This window comes from Nansenia antarctica (genome assembly GCF_963989245.1).
Source record: "Nansenia antarctica genome assembly, chromosome: 4".
NCBI classification, from domain to species: domain Eukaryota; kingdom Metazoa; phylum Chordata; class Actinopteri; order Argentiniformes; family Microstomatidae; genus Nansenia; species Nansenia antarctica.
The window spans coordinates 21,780,960-21,798,682 of NC_137689.1; the positions used below are offsets into that span (position 1 = coordinate 21,780,960).

The 17,723-nt window shown below is 42.3% G+C and overlaps 2 protein-coding genes across 6 annotated transcripts; both read right to left on the reverse strand.

Moving 5' to 3' along the window:
- Nucleotides 1–444: 444 nt before the first annotated feature.
- LOC308155274 (apoptosis-inducing factor 1, mitochondrial-like) lies at nucleotides 445–12,023 on the reverse strand. Of its 5 annotated transcripts, none has more exons than XM_080528560.1 (24): nucleotides 11,843–12,023; nucleotides 10,740–10,870; nucleotides 10,126–10,243; nucleotides 9,902–9,928; nucleotides 8,996–9,124; nucleotides 6,458–6,499; nucleotides 6,220–6,288; nucleotides 6,048–6,119; nucleotides 5,871–5,939; nucleotides 5,700–5,768; nucleotides 5,528–5,599; nucleotides 4,918–5,072; nucleotides 4,671–4,801; nucleotides 4,483–4,573; nucleotides 4,309–4,393; nucleotides 4,142–4,218; nucleotides 3,245–3,353; nucleotides 2,929–3,036; nucleotides 2,583–2,671; nucleotides 2,354–2,494; nucleotides 1,995–2,137; nucleotides 1,407–1,531; nucleotides 1,052–1,263; nucleotides 445–956 (listed from the first exon to the last, which is right to left on the reverse strand). In XM_080528560.1, the coding sequence occupies exons 1-24, from the start codon at nucleotides 11,928–11,930 to the stop codon at nucleotides 885–887; spliced, it is 2,424 nt and encodes an 807-aa protein (XP_080384686.1). In that variant the 5' UTR covers nucleotides 11,931–12,023; the 3' UTR covers nucleotides 445–884. The 5 variants fall into 5 exon arrangements, with proteins under 5 accessions (XP_080384686.1, XP_080384685.1, XP_080384687.1 ...); XM_080528559.1 differs by having other exon boundaries at nucleotides 6,458–6,520; XM_080528561.1 differs by lacking the exon at nucleotides 8,996–9,124 and having other exon boundaries at nucleotides 6,458–6,520.
- An 827-nt stretch (nucleotides 12,024–12,850) lies between these two features.
- Nucleotides 12,851–17,321, reverse strand: nono (non-POU domain containing, octamer-binding). The gene is made up of 10 exons (XM_080528576.1): nucleotides 17,252–17,321; nucleotides 16,303–16,438; nucleotides 16,024–16,217; nucleotides 15,464–15,765; nucleotides 15,249–15,344; nucleotides 14,829–15,025; nucleotides 14,167–14,351; nucleotides 13,887–13,917; nucleotides 13,691–13,782; nucleotides 12,851–13,263 (listed from the first exon to the last, which is right to left on the reverse strand). The coding sequence occupies exons 2-10, from the start codon at nucleotides 16,436–16,438 to the stop codon at nucleotides 13,168–13,170; spliced, it is 1,329 nt and encodes a 442-aa protein (XP_080384702.1). The 5' UTR covers nucleotides 17,252–17,321; the 3' UTR covers nucleotides 12,851–13,167.
- Between the last annotated feature and the right edge of the window lie 402 nt (nucleotides 17,322–17,723).

Here is a 17,723-nt window from a genome sequence, read left to right on the forward strand (position 1 = left end):
CCAGCCTTAATGTTAATGTGGTAGTTTTCTTCAGAGCATTCAGACGTTCTTTCTCAGTGAGTGCCTCAGCACACTGCAGCCCACACAGGTCAGATGCCCTGTTCACAGGACTGTCTGTTCCCATCCACTCTGAGGACGGCCAAGGCACTTTAACATGGACACCCACAGGAAACCCTCACCACATTCAGCACGTGTGGGAGTAGTGAAGGCAGGTTTGTGACAGTTGGAAATGTATCTTTTGTTCAACAAAACTACTTCTCCACCGTTCCAAGTCTGAAGACTAGATATCTGAGCTTTACTTACTAAAAACCGAAAGGCTTGAAAGTAGAAAACGTCAGTACTGGTGAGTAAACGTGACCTTATAAACCAGGGGAAATATGAAGGTACTAATCGGGCTATGTTATACGCAGTGATCACATTTGCTCAGAATAATTCAAATTGTGAGTTTAAAAATATTTTTATTGCAGCCTTTTCCATGGTGAGCTGCTTGGATCACACTGAGACATACATCCATATACCAGTAGAATGTTGTTGGGCTGGTAGAACAATATGGACAAATGTGGGGGATGGACAATTTCAAACCTTGATCACAATATGGAACATGTATATTTCTGGGTTGAAGGCGGCATTCATATGAGAGAGAGACTGAACATTTAGATCTTAAATAGAAAAAAACAAACATGTATCCGATACAAATTACAAACATATGAAAATATCCCAGTGATGTACAGAGCAGATGTGTGTCCAGAGATCGTCCCTTGTCAATGTGGTGCTTCCTCAGTTGGGTCTGCCAAAGCCTGGCGATGACTGTGAAAGTTCAAAGCCTTTATGAGTAGTGACATGTCTCCCATCATAGGCTCAGCCTCAGCCTCCCCAGAGCAGACTCAATCCTCGTGAATGTTGAAGAGCTTAGCCACTTCATTCAGATCTGTATGCTCCTCGCCATCTTTAATGATCTGCAGACAAAATGCAAAGAAAAGCCATCAGTTTTTCCATTTCAGATGTTTAACATTGAGAGAAACAAACAGGATCTCTCCTCCTCTGTGCTCACCTTCCTAGCAATGGGCATTCTGTTAAACACGTTCCACAGGATAATGCCCACGACCACATTGTCTCGCAGATAGAAGATCACTCCTTTGCCGTAGTCGTCCTTCTGTTGGGGTACTGGAGCAGGGGCAGGGGCAGGGGCAGGGGCAGGTGTGGAGGAGGCCACAGGGCTACTGGCCACTGCCTCAGTCTCACTCTCTGAACGGATCCCAGTTCCTACACCAAATAAGCCAGGATAGTCTTAAAATCAACTGACTTTTTCGGAACATGGAATTTCTCATTTTGAAAAGCACACAGGTCCATGAGCAGAGCCTAGATTGTGTTGACTGTACAGAAGCTCAACCGTTATTGGATCATACCTGACTTCTCTGCAGCAGCTCTAGGAGTGTCCTTGGCAGTGGCTTTGGCAAACACTCCTACTGTTGGAAGGCTACTGTCCACAATCCCAATGGCCTCATAGCCCACATCAGGCCCCAGATCACTCCTGTGAACACATTTGGAAGTGAGAGCGCAGGTCAGAGGCAGGACGAGTCACTGACGGCTACTGGCAGGGAATATAGTCACTGAACACTTCATAAGGTACACTTTACTAATACTGGGTAGGGTCTCCCTTTGCTCTCAAAACAGCCTCAATTATTTGTGGCATTGATTCCACAAGATGTTGGAAACATTCCTTTGAGAGATTTTTCAGGTGCACTTTAAAGCTGTGATTCTCCCGTTCTACCACATCCCAAAGATGTTCTATTGGATTTAGATGCGGTGACTAGGAAGGCCAATGAAGAACAGGATGAATAGGCTGTGGCATTCAAGCGATGATTGGTATTAATGGGCCCAAAGTGTGCGAAGGAAACATTCCCCACACCATTACACCACCTGAATGAATAAGGTGTACAGAAGTTCCTAATGAAGTGCTCAGTGAGTGTAAATTATTGAGTTTCAACTCCTACCAAAACATGGACTGATGCCAGTAGGGTTTGTTGGCTCCGGTCATGTTCTCCCCAGCCAGCCTGCCACTCACGACCGCGTGGTCATGATGCTCCACCCGCCTGCGGCCCAGTCTGATGTCATAGAAGCATGCAGCATCACCTGCCTGTACAGAAGAGGAAATGTTCACAACAATGGCCTGGCTACTGTATGTAATCAAACCACATCAGGTTAACTATTATCATGCTGGAAATTCAATTAATAAATATTAGAGCATAGACATATTATATCTATCCTTCAGTGGGAGATTGAAAATAAACTAGCCCCCACCAATAGAACCAAAAATAGAACCATATGAATTCAACCCCAGTGTTGTACTTACCACCCATATATTGGCCCTAGCCTGCAGCTCTGCATTGACCCGATAGCCCCCAAAGTCAGCGTCCACCTCCAGACCTGCTGACTTGGCCAGCTCAACACTGGGCTCCAGGCCGACAGCTGCAACAACGTGGTCAGTCTTCACCTATAGTGGGGAAAGTGGAGAAGATCAGTCATTACCAAATAAACCTTCACTAAGTTCTGGTAAACGCTTGTTTGTGATCACCACTTACCACACGGCCATCCTTGAGTTTGATCTCCACTTGGTCACCGTTGAAGCTCACTGCTTTCACCAGCGCCTCCGTGATGACCTGGACTCCCTCTGGAAAAGAAGAGTAACAGAAGAGGAAGTGTTCAAACTGGGTGGCTCAGCGACTTGTACTGGGCAGCAAAGACCTCCTCATGAAAAAATTATTGGAGGAGAATATGTAAGGGGAGGAAGCTAGACCTTATCTTCCACTGTTTTCAGTAGGACACGAGGGGAGGACGGAGGAGAGGACGTGAGGAGTTGTGTACCTAACAATTGAGAAAAGGCTATTCTATACAGTATGGAGAGGACTACGGGGCACTTCTCTTTACCTCTCTTGACTTTCTCTGTTGTCCAGTTGCTCAGATACTCAGGTAGGATCTTTCCCATGTTACCCTTCTCTGGGAACATCTGGACCACCTCCAGCTCAGTCTCATTCGCTGGGAAGAAGGATGGACAGACACTTTACAATGGGTGATCTCACTGTGGTAGCTATGTGTCACTTTCAGTGGAGGTTGGTGGAGGTAGAAATCTGAGGCATTACAATGAGCCCGTCCTACGATTTCTGCTTCCATCAGTCTTCCCTGGTCAGTTTAGTCATAGTGCCTTCAAGTCATTTGTTCCTCAGTTCAATCAGTGGGGTCTTACATCTTCTGCCCAAGGCACAGGCCAGCTCACTCCCTAAGAAGCCTCCTCCGATTATGGTGATAGACTTGATTTCTCTGGAGACCTTATCCAACGATTTGAAGTCCTCAACCTTGGGATGAAAGCAAATTCATGTTTACACAGAGTGCACAATTATTTACTTTAAATACATCCAAAATACATAATTACTAACATAATACTAGGCTACAACATTAGCCATTTAGGACAATAGAGACTTACACTCACCAGCCACTTCATTAGGTACACCTTTTCAACTTTAACGCAAATATCTAATCAGCCAATCACATGGCAGCGACTCAATGCATTTAGGCATGGAGACATGGCAAAGACGATCTGCTGAAGCATCAGAATGGGGAAGAAAGGTGATTTACGTGACTTTGAACGTGGCATGGTTGCTCGTGCCAGACGGGCTGTTTTGAGTATTTCAGAAAGTGCTGATCTACTGGGATTTGTCCTCACAACTATCTCTAGGGTTTACAGAGAATGGTCCGAAAAAGAGAAAATATCCAGTGAGCAGCTGTTCTCTGGGTGAAAATGTGTTGGTCAGAGGAGAATGGCCAGACAGAACTTATAGAATGGCAACAGTAACTAAAAATCTCAGAAATGTTTCCAGCACATTGTTGAATCAAGGTTGTTGTTGAAGCAAGGTGTACCTAATGACGTGTATATTCACATCTTCATTGAATTACAGTACATTTGTAAGTCTGGTTTTCCTTTGAAATCCGAGGTGTCATGACTCAGGAGCAAAGGCTCCCCCTGGTGGCTCCCCTTACACATACAACATATTTTGAAGTCATGCTGTGCAGTCCCTCAACAAAGCAGAAACTAACATTTAACGAGGTGTAAACTTGAATTTTTGTCCAACATGAGTAGACGCACCTTTCTGAAGAGTGTCGTCCTGTTTGTCACTTCTTCTCCAGCTCTCTCAATCACTTGCAGATTCCTTGGGATACCACCTAAAGTGAAAAGCTCAAATCAACTGCGATTCAATCTTGCCAGAAGTGAACCAGTAGGTTCATTGGATGACTTTTCTCATAGTGGTTTACCTGTGGCGATCAGGCACTTCTCATAGGAGATTTCAGTGTCATCACTCAGTCTCACTTTGTTCCCTCTCACATCCATGTGTACAACCTGGGGGGAGAGATTTCCGTGAAATAAATACTTTGGTAAGGTAACAAAAATAGTTGTGAATTCTTTGTATTTCAAAAGAAAGGACCAACCTTTTTCCCAGTCATCACAGCCACTCCCCCATTCTCCACTTTCTCCAACTCCTGAGGACTGACGTAGAAGGAGGGAGGCTGGAAGTAGATGCTGACGCAAAAAAAAAAAAAAAAAGTATCAATACAAGCATATTGCAATAGATAGTGACTCATGAGAACGCAAACTTGGTTGTGTAGCATAAACACACCTCCTCTCCTTGCCATTCCACTGTTTGAAACGCAGGGTGTCGGTCACACTGGGGTCATCTGAGAACCAGAGCTCCTTGGAGAGAGGAGGCCTCATGTATGGAAGGTCTGGTTCGTCAGTGATAATCAACACCTGTAGACAGATCATCAGAACAAATACAATTATTAAGAAAAGGAGCTAAATACAGTAGATCTAATTCATGTACATTGTAGCCATGACTACTAGATCAACAGCAGAGGCACACTGACCCTGGCTCCTGGGTCCCTGGCTCGAATGGAGCGAGCAGCAGCAAAAGAGGCTGTGCCTCCGCCAATTAAGAGGTAGGGGGCGTGTGAGGGGAACTCTGGGAGGGCAGGGACCTCTGGGGCAGAGACGACAGTAGTAGGTTCCTCCACTGCTGGAGCTGTAATAGTGAGAGAGAGGTTAACATCACTGCCTGATCTCCTACTACACTGTGAGCTCAATCTCCCAACATGCTTCATCATCCTGCTGTAAAAAGGCAACATCACTTGCAGACAACCTCTAAAAACAATAGAACCATGTGTGTGAGTGTATGGTTTAGCCGTACAATGACCAAATATTTCAGCAAAGTAACCTTGGAGGAAAAAGAGAGTAGAATAAGGTCAAGGCAACATCCATCCATGTGTAAGAGCTTATCATTTAGCATTACAGGGACGCAAACATTTAGCACAAGTAAACTTAACAGGAGAGGAAGAAAAGAGGTAACCATCAAAAGTGAATGAACAAATAAAAAGGAGAAAGATGTGTTGCAGGTAATAGTATCATGTTTCTAGGGGGGGGGGAAACATATTGCTGTATTGTCTTCCCATTCCAGTTGAGGCTGGGCTCAGGTCTTACCACTCTCGGGCACAGTCGTAGATTGTGGCTCTGCTGTTTCTGCAGGGGGGATTTCTGCTACTGCTGTAGATTCTGTTAGTACAACCGGAGCATTAAGTGATGAAGAACAAAAATAGCTTAAAAAAAGAATTGAACATAAGTGGGGACATCTGCACTTGGTCTGAGTGCTTACCACTCTCCACAACAGGCGCAGGAGGTCCAGTAAGCTCTGCAGGGGACGGTTCAGATGAGGGTTCTGGCTCTGTTAGCACAATGGCAGCATTTAAATAACGCTTTATTTATTTAACTATTAAGTGCACCCCCCCAAAAAAAAGACTTCATCTTCTTTGGAAGGACCTCTTACCACTCTCAGCAGGAGTACTTGGCTGCTCCAGCGATTCTTCAGGGACGGATTCAGCTGCAGGTGCCGCTTCTGTTGGCATGATGCCATTTTAATAACATTTAAATAAATAAAAACTCTCTCCATTTTGATTCGGATAGAGATGTGGAAACTTCCATTCTTCATGGTGTCTGATCTTACCACTCTCTTCTGAAGGTGCAGCAGGCTTCTCTGCTGGTTCTTCAGAAGTTGGTTCTACCTCAGGTTCAGGTGCTGTTGGGGGGTAATCCATAGTCCATGTTTAGAGTGAACTCTTCATTAAAGACCTAAAGGAGGGGGGGGGGTCTTCTTGATCCATGCAAGCATTCCTTACCAATCTCAGCTTCTGTAGTGACGACGAGAGGTTCAGATGGTTCCACTTCAGTGCCTTCAGAGGAGGTTTCTGTGTATTCACCAAATTCATTTAAAAAACGTCCTCACGTCAATGATGTCTTCAACTTTTGAGTTGTAATATTCCTCAGCAGCAGGGATGTAAATGCAGGTGACGATGCTTTAGATCAAGCATTTATTCTACTAAAAAGGGGTGTTCTCTTCCACAAACTCACTCTCACCTTCAGGAATAGGGGTGTATTCTGGTATTTCTGCAGGAGCAGCTTCTGTGTCAGGAGCAATCTCTGTCAGCAAGCAAAGTGTCATGGTTCAATAGAGGGGGGGGGGAAGAAAACCAAAATACTTGATGCCTTTCAAAATGTCTGATGCCTTTCAAATCTCCATTTGACGCGAGGTACACTAGAGAGAAGTCAACTGTAAATGCAAGAGCTGCTTCCCTGCATTAGCAAACCCAGAACATCAGGGGAAAACACAACCGAAGAGGCACAAAATGCAGTTTAAACAACAGAACATTTCTACAACGAGAGAGGACATGTGGTTAGGTGGTGTTGGTCAAGAGAAAAAGAAATGTATAAAGTTTGAGTGACATTACAGAACATGTGAGACAGGAAGGGATCCATTCACAATCACAAACATGTGGCAAAGATATTTCATCCACCGACAGACATTCACGTGAGGCAGTCAGACGAACTCCAGAGACTGTGCCCCCGCCAACCTGTCATCATCTTCATCACTGACAGTTCCCATTTTTAGAATCACTTTAGATTCCTTGCTAGCTATTTTTTTTTTTTTAGAATCACAGTCAATTCAAGGACATGGCAAGATGGCCAAGGGCATGTTAGTGGAGTTCCAGAAGTACAAGACAGATGTGCAGTCATAGAACAAGGTCAGATGACTGATATATTAAGGGCTTCTATCAGTCGATCCAAGTTTGAGAGAACACATACAGTCACGAAAAATTAGGACACTCCATGAAATATTTAGTTCTTTTTTTAAGAAATATGGACATATCAATATTTGATCTTCTTTCAAATCTATAGATAAAGGTGATGTATTTGAACCAAAAACAACTTAACTTTGTTATCATTCATTTTACCAAAAATGAACAAAGATGCCAACTCTATTGCATTGACACCCTATGTCCTAATAACTGGTATTGCCCCCTTTGGCTGAAATAACCTCAATTAGACATTTCCTATGACTGTCTACCAGTCTCTGACATCGACTGGGAGAAAGTTTTTCCTACACCATGCAGAATTATTTCAACTGTGTGATGTTTGAGGGGTGTCTTGCATGCACAGCCCGTTTCAAATCACCCCACAGCATCCCAATAGGGGTTTGACTTGGCCATTCCAGACCTCTCCCTTTCTTTCTTTTGAGCCATTCCTTGGTGGATTTACTGGAAGGTTTTGGGTCATTGTCATGCTGCATTGTCCACATCCACTTCAGATTACATTTTTGGATAGATGGTCTCACATTTTCCTCTAGCACCCTCTTATACAATAAAGAATTCATAGTAGATTCTATGATGTTAAGCTGGTCAGGCCCTACTGCAGCAAAGCAGCCCCAAACCATGACATTTCCACCTCCATGCTTCACAGTTGGTATGAGGTTCTTGAGCTCAAATGCTGTCTTTGGTTTGCTCCAAAAATGTCTTCTGTTACTGTGCCCAAATAATTCAACTTTGGATTCACCTGTCCAAAGCACATTGTTCCAGAAGTCCTGGTGTTCATCTGGTGTTCTCTGGCCAACTTTAGTCTTGCCTTGAGGTTGGTTGTTGTTTTTTTACAGCAAGGGTTTCCTCCTTGCACACTTCCCATGAAAATCAAACTTTTGCAGTTTCTTTCTGATTGTAGATGCATGTACTTTGACATCAACTGTGGCAAGAGCTACCTGTAGGTCCTGTGATGACATTAGGATTGTTGGAGACTTCTTTAAGCATCTTGCGATCTGCTCTTGGGTTGAACTTGCTGGCAATGTTGGCAGTTGTTTTAAATGTTGTCTCCACTTGTAAATTATTTTCCAGACAGTGGAATGGCTGATTTCTAATTGTTTGGAGACCTTTTATAATCTGTTCCTAGACTCATACACATCTATAACCTTCTTTCTGAAGGCCTCAGGGAGCTCTTGATCTCACCATGGTGATACCACTCACTTCAACAATCAAGAGCAAACCAAACTAAATGTCTGAGTTTTAAATAAGACAGGCTCCTCCAAAATCCTATAAGGATGTGCTAATCATTTGCACCTGATGTGGTGCACTTGATTCTAATTAAAATGTTAAGTAATAAATGTGGGGATGTCCTAACGTTTTTCTCAAAAGAAAATTGCATTTCTATTAAATACATTTTACAAATCAATTTTAAAAGATTTTGTTGTTGTTGTATTTGTTTAGTTATATTACCTCCATCTCTCAAAATTGTTTAAATGAAGATCAAATGTCCCTTTGAATATGTTGAACAGGTTTCATGGGGTGTCCTATCTTTTTCACATGACTATTGCAGAGGAGTAACCATGAAATCAGCTGTGCTAAAGAGACATGCAGATGGAGGTTTAACAGAGAAAGAGACATGCCCCATGCAGCAAGGACAGAAGGTTTAATAACAACAGCCCCATGCCACATGCAGGAAACGCAGTCTGGACAAGGAACATATTTCTCAGCCTCAGAACAACACAATAGGAGTGTGAATGGTTTTGGAATGTCCAGACGTGACATGAGGCATACATATGCGTGCGTGGCTAAATAATCTATATAGAACCTGAAGACAGTTCCGCTGTTTCACTGAGGGCAGGTTCCTCTGGAGCGGGGGGTGGGGGGCTCCTCTCCTCAGCTGAAAGCGGGGCTTCACTCTCAGCTACTAAAGGTTCAGAACCCTGCTCAGATGGCTCTTCATGGTGAGAGATCACATAAAGTGAGTAGGTATTAGCGTCTTAAGGCCTTTCCACCATGCTTAATGCTGCTAGGTTTGATGAAACTGCTCAAACTGTAAGGGTGACCAAAGTTAAAGGATCAAGCTCAGCAAAGTGAAGGCAACTTAGCAAGTGTAGGACACTAAATTATGGCTGCGTCAAAATGGCAAGCAAAAGCATGATGCGATAGGTAAAACAATACAGGCTTTTCCGTGTTAGCTTTACCTTTACAGAACCATTGACCCGAGTTCTAACAACTTAGTGTTGCATTAAACGACTGTAACATTGATGTAACAGGTAATCAGTATGTAGAAAGTATATATTTTCAGGAGCATCTGAAAGATTCACTATTCAAAAAAGAAAGAAATCAACCATCCAAATGCAGACATAAGATATCAAGGCATCATCTATTCCCCCTGGTGGTGATTGTCCTGCGTTACAACATCACAGTAATAACAAGCATAACATGTGAAGGATATCATGGTTTTGAAAAATTATTTACGGTTACAACACAACCTTCTTAAGAAATAGTTCTACAAAGAAAGTTCAGGAGGCAAATAACATTATGTATTTCATCTGGACCACTACTACATATTATTTAAACAACATATTCTTGCCTGTAGATTTCTACTATCAAAGTTATACCATGATGCACACCCTTGCAAGAAGTAAGAATGAAGAACTATTGGTTAACGGACATGGACATGAGTAGGGGACAAACCACTTGCTCTTCTCAGCAATGAAGATAAACTCACCATTTGGTGTTTCAGCGGCTCCTTCAACTGAGAAACACAAGATGTACATCATGGGGCTTATTTTCATTAACTTGACAAGATATAACAATTTAAAATAGACTGATTGACTAGTATGCAGGTTATGCACGCAATAGCCTAAAGGTACATTATATGTTGTTAAAAACTGGTGGCAAGTGAGGTTGAAGACACTCATTAAACGGAATAGACAACATTTCAGTCCTCACCTGGGGACTCTGTCTGGAGGTATGTAGTTTGTTCTGTGCTTAGTTTATTTGGCCTTGATGCAATTTCTTCAATTCGATCCTGATACCTCTGTGAGTCTCCTTTGAGGGTGAAGTAACCCTGTGAAAATATAAAACAAACACCTCCAATTATTTTTGCAAACTGTCTTAGATTATTAAAATGAATTTGCCATTCAGAAATCCAGAGCCCAACATAAAACTCTCAGTCAAATGTTTTTTTTTAATAGACTAGGTTCCAGTCCCTTGAATAAAGTCCATATGCAATCATTAATAGAGTGACCTACATAGTGTTCTGGCCAAAACCCAAAAGACATCAAGATGATGCACAAAGGTGAGATATTGAAGTGCTGAAATGACATGGTACCATTTTGACAAATACGGCCTGATCCAGTTATCGACCTGGAGGTGTTCAGTATATTCACATGCTTCATCACAATCTTTGTACACTTAACAGAGATAAACCTCACAAAAAATAACACAAACAAATGCTCCACTGAAATGATTTGCATTTACATTTCACAGATGACAAGTCATGACGCCTATAATCCACTGAAATTAAGGTGGACCGTACTGAGAGCAACTGACATGATACTTACATACACTGCCCCACCAAGGCAAGTTGCTCCTACCAGGAGGTAATATAGATTGTTTTCCCCTCCACTCTTTGGAGCTTCTGAGGACATGTGGGCTTGTGGAACCAACATTGATCTTCTTTCATTGTTCAATACTGTAATCAAATCAATAAGGATTAGGATAAATTTCACACAACATCCAGTAGCAACATGACTTCTAAGAAGATGGAGCTGTTGAAGAAGACTTGGCTAGGCTAAATATAAATAACCTGTGTGGGACCAGTAAGGACACTTGTGTTTAATGAATCTTGGTGTTTCATGCAGTTTGTTGTAACCATCTGTGATACCTGAGTTAGTGAAGTGATAACATACTAACTTACTAACATAAACAGCATAGTGTAAACTTCTGTTACTGTGATCTAAAGAAACTCATGCATCAGGTAGTGAATTGTGCATGAGAAGTGTTTGGCAGACCCATTTGAATCTCATTAGATACCGACAAGCCCCATATAAAGGCCATACTAGTGGGTAGGTACTCAGAAGAACGTTTGCTTCCTATATCTAACTAAGTTAGCCAAATACTTGTGATTGTGTAGTGTTACGTAGCTAGCCAGTGTAGGTCCGTTAGTTTCGAGCAACGACCTTGGGTTGGCAGACTTCAAATGTGAGGTTGGTTCGGCCACGACTCAGTTTTCTAGCTAACTATGCCTGTCATATAAATGAAAACGCCACGTCTAATTAGGTACGAAAACGTTCTTACGAGATTCAGATTTGTATAACTCATGATGACCCTGCGAATACAGAGTTCAGACCTATGTGTTGACTCACAAGGACCAGCTGTCAATCACCTACGCGCTAGCCAGTTAGCAAAAAAACATGTACAAATTGCATTTACTCCACTGTAAACTGTGTCAGCTAGTGAGGTAATATTAATAACAGGGTGAGCAGCATATGTTGGCGTGGTGCCTATGCACATGAGGTAGGAGATTCATTGGTGCTCTTTGAAAGACATGCTAGCTAAGCTGGCTACCTAACCTGCAAATGTCACTGACACTGTAGCTGGCTAGCAGGTTGGACTTCTAGCGGTTATACAGTCAACCAGACCGGCACGCAGCAGCTCTACTTGCCTGCTCTTCTTGCATTTTGCCGGCACAACGTTGAGGAGGCTCGGGCGAGCGGTGCCAGCCTCTTCCACATGATTTTACACCTCAACATTTTGACTCAACCAATGTGCTGTATGTTCCAGAGACGTCGCTAGCAATACGCTAGATCTACTGTACAACACTGCCCTGAACACGCTTTACCCGACCAAGCCGTTCTCGCTACAAGGCCAGACGTTTTTAGGTCACATGGTTCAAGAAGGGGAAACAATTACCCGCCCTTCGAACAAACTCATTGGTGGTTGAAGTTACGTATACATATTCCCGCGAAGCGCATTGGTTGAATTTCCCAAGTAGAATTTTCTTATGTTCAAGTGCATCAATTCTGCGCAGGAAAGCCCATGGACATCTACAGTATACGTTACTTTGGCTGTGTTCGAAATGGCATACTACCATACTGCCTACTACTACACACTCAAGGTGTACTGCACTGCCTACTAAATTCATAATAAGTATGCCATTACCAGAAGACTGTTCACACTGAAGTATGCAGCTCAGTATCCCGGTATGCATTTCACACCAGCCGGCAAATAATTTCTACACGTAATAGGAGTAAGAAAAAATATATAGAAATAATTGTTCCCATGGCTGGAAATAGGAAGGGGCTAATACCAAAACTTGATCTACAGTACATCAACAGACACCAGAGTTGTAACAGGTTTATAGCCAGTCACATTTGTAACCAAATAACTTTCCTGTCCAGTCTTTGTCTTAGCCTATTGGTGAAATTTGTGTTTGAAGTGAAGGCATCTTATGAAAGCCTAATGGCGCCCAAATAACTGTTATTTTAGATCACAGGTGATTTCTAAGATACAGAGTTGATGAAACAAGTCAAGAAAGCCTAAAAGAACTACATTTTAAGCTTAACAGCTGCTCCTGATTCAGTACGTCAATGGCACTTTATTATAATTTAGGAGTAAAATTCTGGAACTAACAATTCAACAGTAAAAAACAGAAAAAAAGACATCAAACCCATTCCATGGAATTAAGAATTTATTTTTAAAGCTTTTCAGAAAGGCTGAGAGAGAATGAATATGACAAACATGTATTACTAATCCTATATAAAAGTACGTTGTTTTGAGGAATAAAAAAAAGAAAGCCTATACAGAAGCAGTTTCCATCTGAAATATGAAAATGCAATCACTTAAGTAACACAGTACGGTAATACTGAACTAGTTAAAACAAAAATGTCAAAATGTTCCCCATACAATTCACAGTACATAAAAAGTAATATTCCATGTATGAGCTTTAAAATATAGTACAGTTTGAAAAGTAAAAAAGTGTGAAAGGCCTCAGAATCTGCGCCGCTTATTAGCCCCAAAATCCTGGGGGCCTGGTGGGCCTCTTGGAAAGCCAGCCTGGCCACCACCACCACCACCGACACCACCACCGACACCGCCGCCGCCGCCACCTCCTCCTCCACCACCACCACCACCACCACTACCACCTCCTCCAGACATATTGTTGTTTCCAGCCCCCTGCTGGAGACAAAAGAAGAACATGTTATGAAAGTGAGCTTTGAAAGGCCAGTTAGAGGCATTCCGTGAACTAGAGCTTCACATATTTTCTCCAGCATCAAGTTAGATAATAGATAGATTAATTTGCCGAATGGTCAATACGTTGCTATGTAAAAAGTAACATTTTGGTTATTCTGTCTGTAATTCTGTATTCAAATCCGTTCGATATGGAATTTGTTTAAATATGATGATGATGATAATAATAATAATAACCTAAATGTATATAGCGCCTTTCAGGGGACCCACGGTCCCTTTGGGCAAATGTTTTAATTCTTATCCATATAGGTCTAGACATTACCATCAATGGGGTGTTCTCAGCTGGCATGTTGGCAGCTCCAGCAGGCGCAGCATTCCCTCCCATTGAGTTTCTGTTCATTTGCATCCCTTGACCTGCATCAACCGAATAGAACATGAGACAAACAAAAGACATACTACATATGAGCACGGTGCCTTTACATAGCCAAACGAATACCAAACACTAAATGAAGACTTACCAGCCATGTGCATCCTAATCTCCTGCTCCCGCTAGGTTGTTGAAGAAAGGAGAAAACAAATAAAAACATTAGAAAAAATATATAAAATAAAAATTATATTAAATGTAAGCCTCCCCCTCAAGCAAGAAGACCCAATACTGAAAAGGCAGGAAGTTTTACAAATCACCTTGGGGAGTCTAGCTACTAAGTCGTACATTTAGGGGGAAAAAGACAAAGCAGATAATGACAAAGCATGGTGGCCATAACCTTGTCCTAACACACTGGATAGGCACAGACTTACATTTCCAGATAGGTTTCCTTTGAACTCCTGCTGCCTCCTCATGATCTCCTCGTTGTGCATCCTCATCTCCTCTTCTCTCCTACGCCGCTCCTCCTCCTGGCGCAGCTCCATCTGCTTTCGCTTCTGCATCTCATTGTTATGGAGCTCCTCCATTCTCCTGAGCTCCTCCTGACGCCTCAGAAGGTCTGCAATGAGATGACACTCTGTTAGTAAAACTCACTCACTTCTGTCAGTCAAGTCATCATTAAACCGAACTGCATCAAAGTTGGTCAATATGAGGCTGACTGACATTTTAATAAAAGCCTATGGTAGGACACATGGAAAATAGCTCTGGCAGGGCAATAAAGCCCAAGTAAACAACTGCAGTAAACATTTAAGAAGTTGAAAGCTTTTGCATGCATAGGATCCAACAGAAATAAGTAGAAAGAAAATAACTATATTTGGACATGTTGAGACCAGTCCACTAATGATTGTGGCACTCAGGCACCAGTAGCACCTGCGGCATGGAGGCATTAAGTAGTCAGATGCACACTGACCATTGGATAACATGTGCCTTTGTTCAGGTGTCTGTAGTGAAGTGAAGTGAAACTTTATTTATATAGCGCCTTTCGTACACGGATGCAACTCAAAGCGCTTTAGTCTGTAGACTAAAGCATACACACCCTGCCTCATCAGCACGACCTGGTGTTCATGTCTGGCTGCTTCCATTTCAACCTCCAGCTTCTCCTGAGCCTCCTTGATGTTCCTATCCACCTGCTCATACTGCTGCTTCTCCATGTCCATCAGGGCCTTCCAGCGCATGGCATACTCGTACTCAAAAGTCCCGGGCTGGGCAAACCGTGGAGGCTGCTCCCGCTCCCTTTGGGAAGACATTTTAATCAATGTCAAAACATGTGGATTGTATCCATTTTCATATCAGCAAATGTATTTGATTGTTGTACCCAACATCTTCAAAGCTGAATTAAGTGTGAAGTAGGCATCACAAAACCAGTGTGGTATAAAAAAAGATCTAAAAGAACTAATCTAACTTTAAAAACTACTGCATCTGATAAAACTATTTGATTGAAACCATGTTGACTAACTTGTGAAACTGCTGGTTTTTGTTTAGAATCTTCTCTGGCAGGCCCTCATCCTCATCAAACTGCTCCATTGGCTCCACTGTCACTGGCCTTGGAAATCTGGAAGGCAACGTTTTATTTATTTCCAGCACAAACGCTCTGCTTGAGAAGGTCACATCAACTGCATTTAATAAAACAAGCATTGCTCCTGCTTAATACATTTTGAGACAATTACTTACGCAGTCAGCAGAAAGGATCCATCGGCACATCTATCCAGAGCCTTCCTCGCAGCAGGCTTAGCAGTGTACTCCACGATTCCCTTCCCTGTAGGTCTCCCCCTGTCATCCACTATAACTATGGCCCTTTCAATCTGGCCGAAAACAGAGAAAGCCTCTTCCAGGAGCTCATTGGATATGAATTGTGGCAGATTCTTCACAGTTAGAGCAGCTCCATGTGTTGCAAATCGCACACGCAGCTGTCTGCCTCTGAAATTGGTGTCATCAAGCTCTGCCTTAGCAATATCTGCGACGGTTTTTGTCTCCTGTTGTTTGAAAACAATGAAATGACAACATATCACACATACATTCTATGGTCTGGACAATAGATCAACCTAAAATCAAAGTATGATTTTCTAACAAAAGTGGTCCAATGTTGATTAGTCTTATCAGAAGTGTATGCCTCCTGCGAGCCGTGAAACTGGGACTCATAGACAAGAGATTACATGAGTACGCTCATATCAACATTAAGACCACTAACAATCTTAGATCTTGGAGTTTAATCACATGAACATGCTACTTACCAGTCTAATGAATCCAAAGCCCCTATCTTTATTGATGAAAATCTCAGAAGGCTGGCCATACTTGGAAAACAACTTCTCCACCTCTTGCTCAGTGGTCCCAGTAGGTAAATTTCCAACAAACAGACGGCTTCTCTGAGTGTAAGCCTTCTCTCCAGGCTTCCTGAAGTTCTGAAGATCTATAGTCAACTCTGCATCTAGAGAGAAGCCATGAATAAAATACAGCATTAACAATTACATAACCGATTTCATAACATTGGTCATTTAAGAATGTAATCTTACTTGGGTTTTTCTGCTCATTGTTATCAGCGTGCTGTCCATTGCTATTGCCACCACCACCTCCTTTTTTCTGTTCCATAGGGTTGTGTCTCTGTGGCCCATGGTTCTGTTGTTCACGGGGGCCCCTGTTACCTTGCATCTGATAATTACAAACATTAATCTTAGTGGGTAGTATTGATTAAAATGTAAACGAAGGGAGACAATTGTATAACTAAAAGCTGCAGGCCAAGTCTGCCTAAAGACAAAATAAGCGGGTCTGATTAATCCCTGAAACGAAAACGTCTCGTTGGACGTGCTTTTCAGTTAAAAGATCAACAACATAAATTCTGTTTGATAACGGGAGACTTTTCATCGTATGTGCACTGTAACGTTGTGTCCAATGTCTGCACGGAACAGCCATCCACCATTGTTAGGCAGCCTCCAGACGTGCACGGAGAGCCCGTCTAATGGCTGGATTGAAACGGAACGTCCCAGTTAATTAATACATTTGGTCAACAAAACAACGTTCATATGTGTATAAGTGTATACGTATGTTTATCTATTGATTACGTCTGATTGTTTTATACAGAAAATAACAAGTATCTAAATAGCATCAGGCTACTAGGCCGTCCTAGGCCTTGTTCGTGAACCCTTCCCCCCTCCCAGGTGGTTAAATAGGCCTGAATCGTGCTGAATCAGTAGCCTGTGCGATTTGGTTTGATAAAACACAGCAACTAGTTAAAGCTATCCAACTGAAATGTAACTAAAATACACGGTGGGAATAGCTATTAGCTCAGCAAAGTCAGCCTAACTGCTGCTAGCAAATGGCTAGTTGGTAATTTGGTAGCCTCATTTGTTCCTCGTTCTCAGTCCGAGCAAATTAATACAATATTGACTGACTAAATAATCCGTTACTTCTCAAATCAGAATATAACCTTGTCTTTTCTCTTTTTCGCTATGTTTGTGTCCATACCTTTGCAGAGAAAATGTCGGGTCAGCTTCAGCGATTTCAACCACACGTCGCTACCAGCTAAATTCTCTGCTTTGAGCGACAAAGGACCGTCACTCTGGGTGTAAACACTACCTTGATTCTTATAATACGTGAAGCCAATTCGCTGACACGGAACTCCGATTCTACTGTGGATATTTTGTGATTGGAAGAATAACAGACGAGAACACATAGCGCTCATCTCATTGGTTCACATCCATTTGAACATTCATTATTTTGCACCGGAACTGACGTTTGTAGTTTGTGTGACTCTCAATTGAAGGGGTGCCTCGGGATCAGAGGGATATACATCACAGTGAAAAATGTCGAATTATCAGCATGGCTACATATTTTGTGTTGTGTGACACTTTAATCCCTGTTAAGAACAATGTTTCCCTCCACATGAATTTAAAATATTTACATATACAACTTTGGATTAATTATTAAATGATTTTAA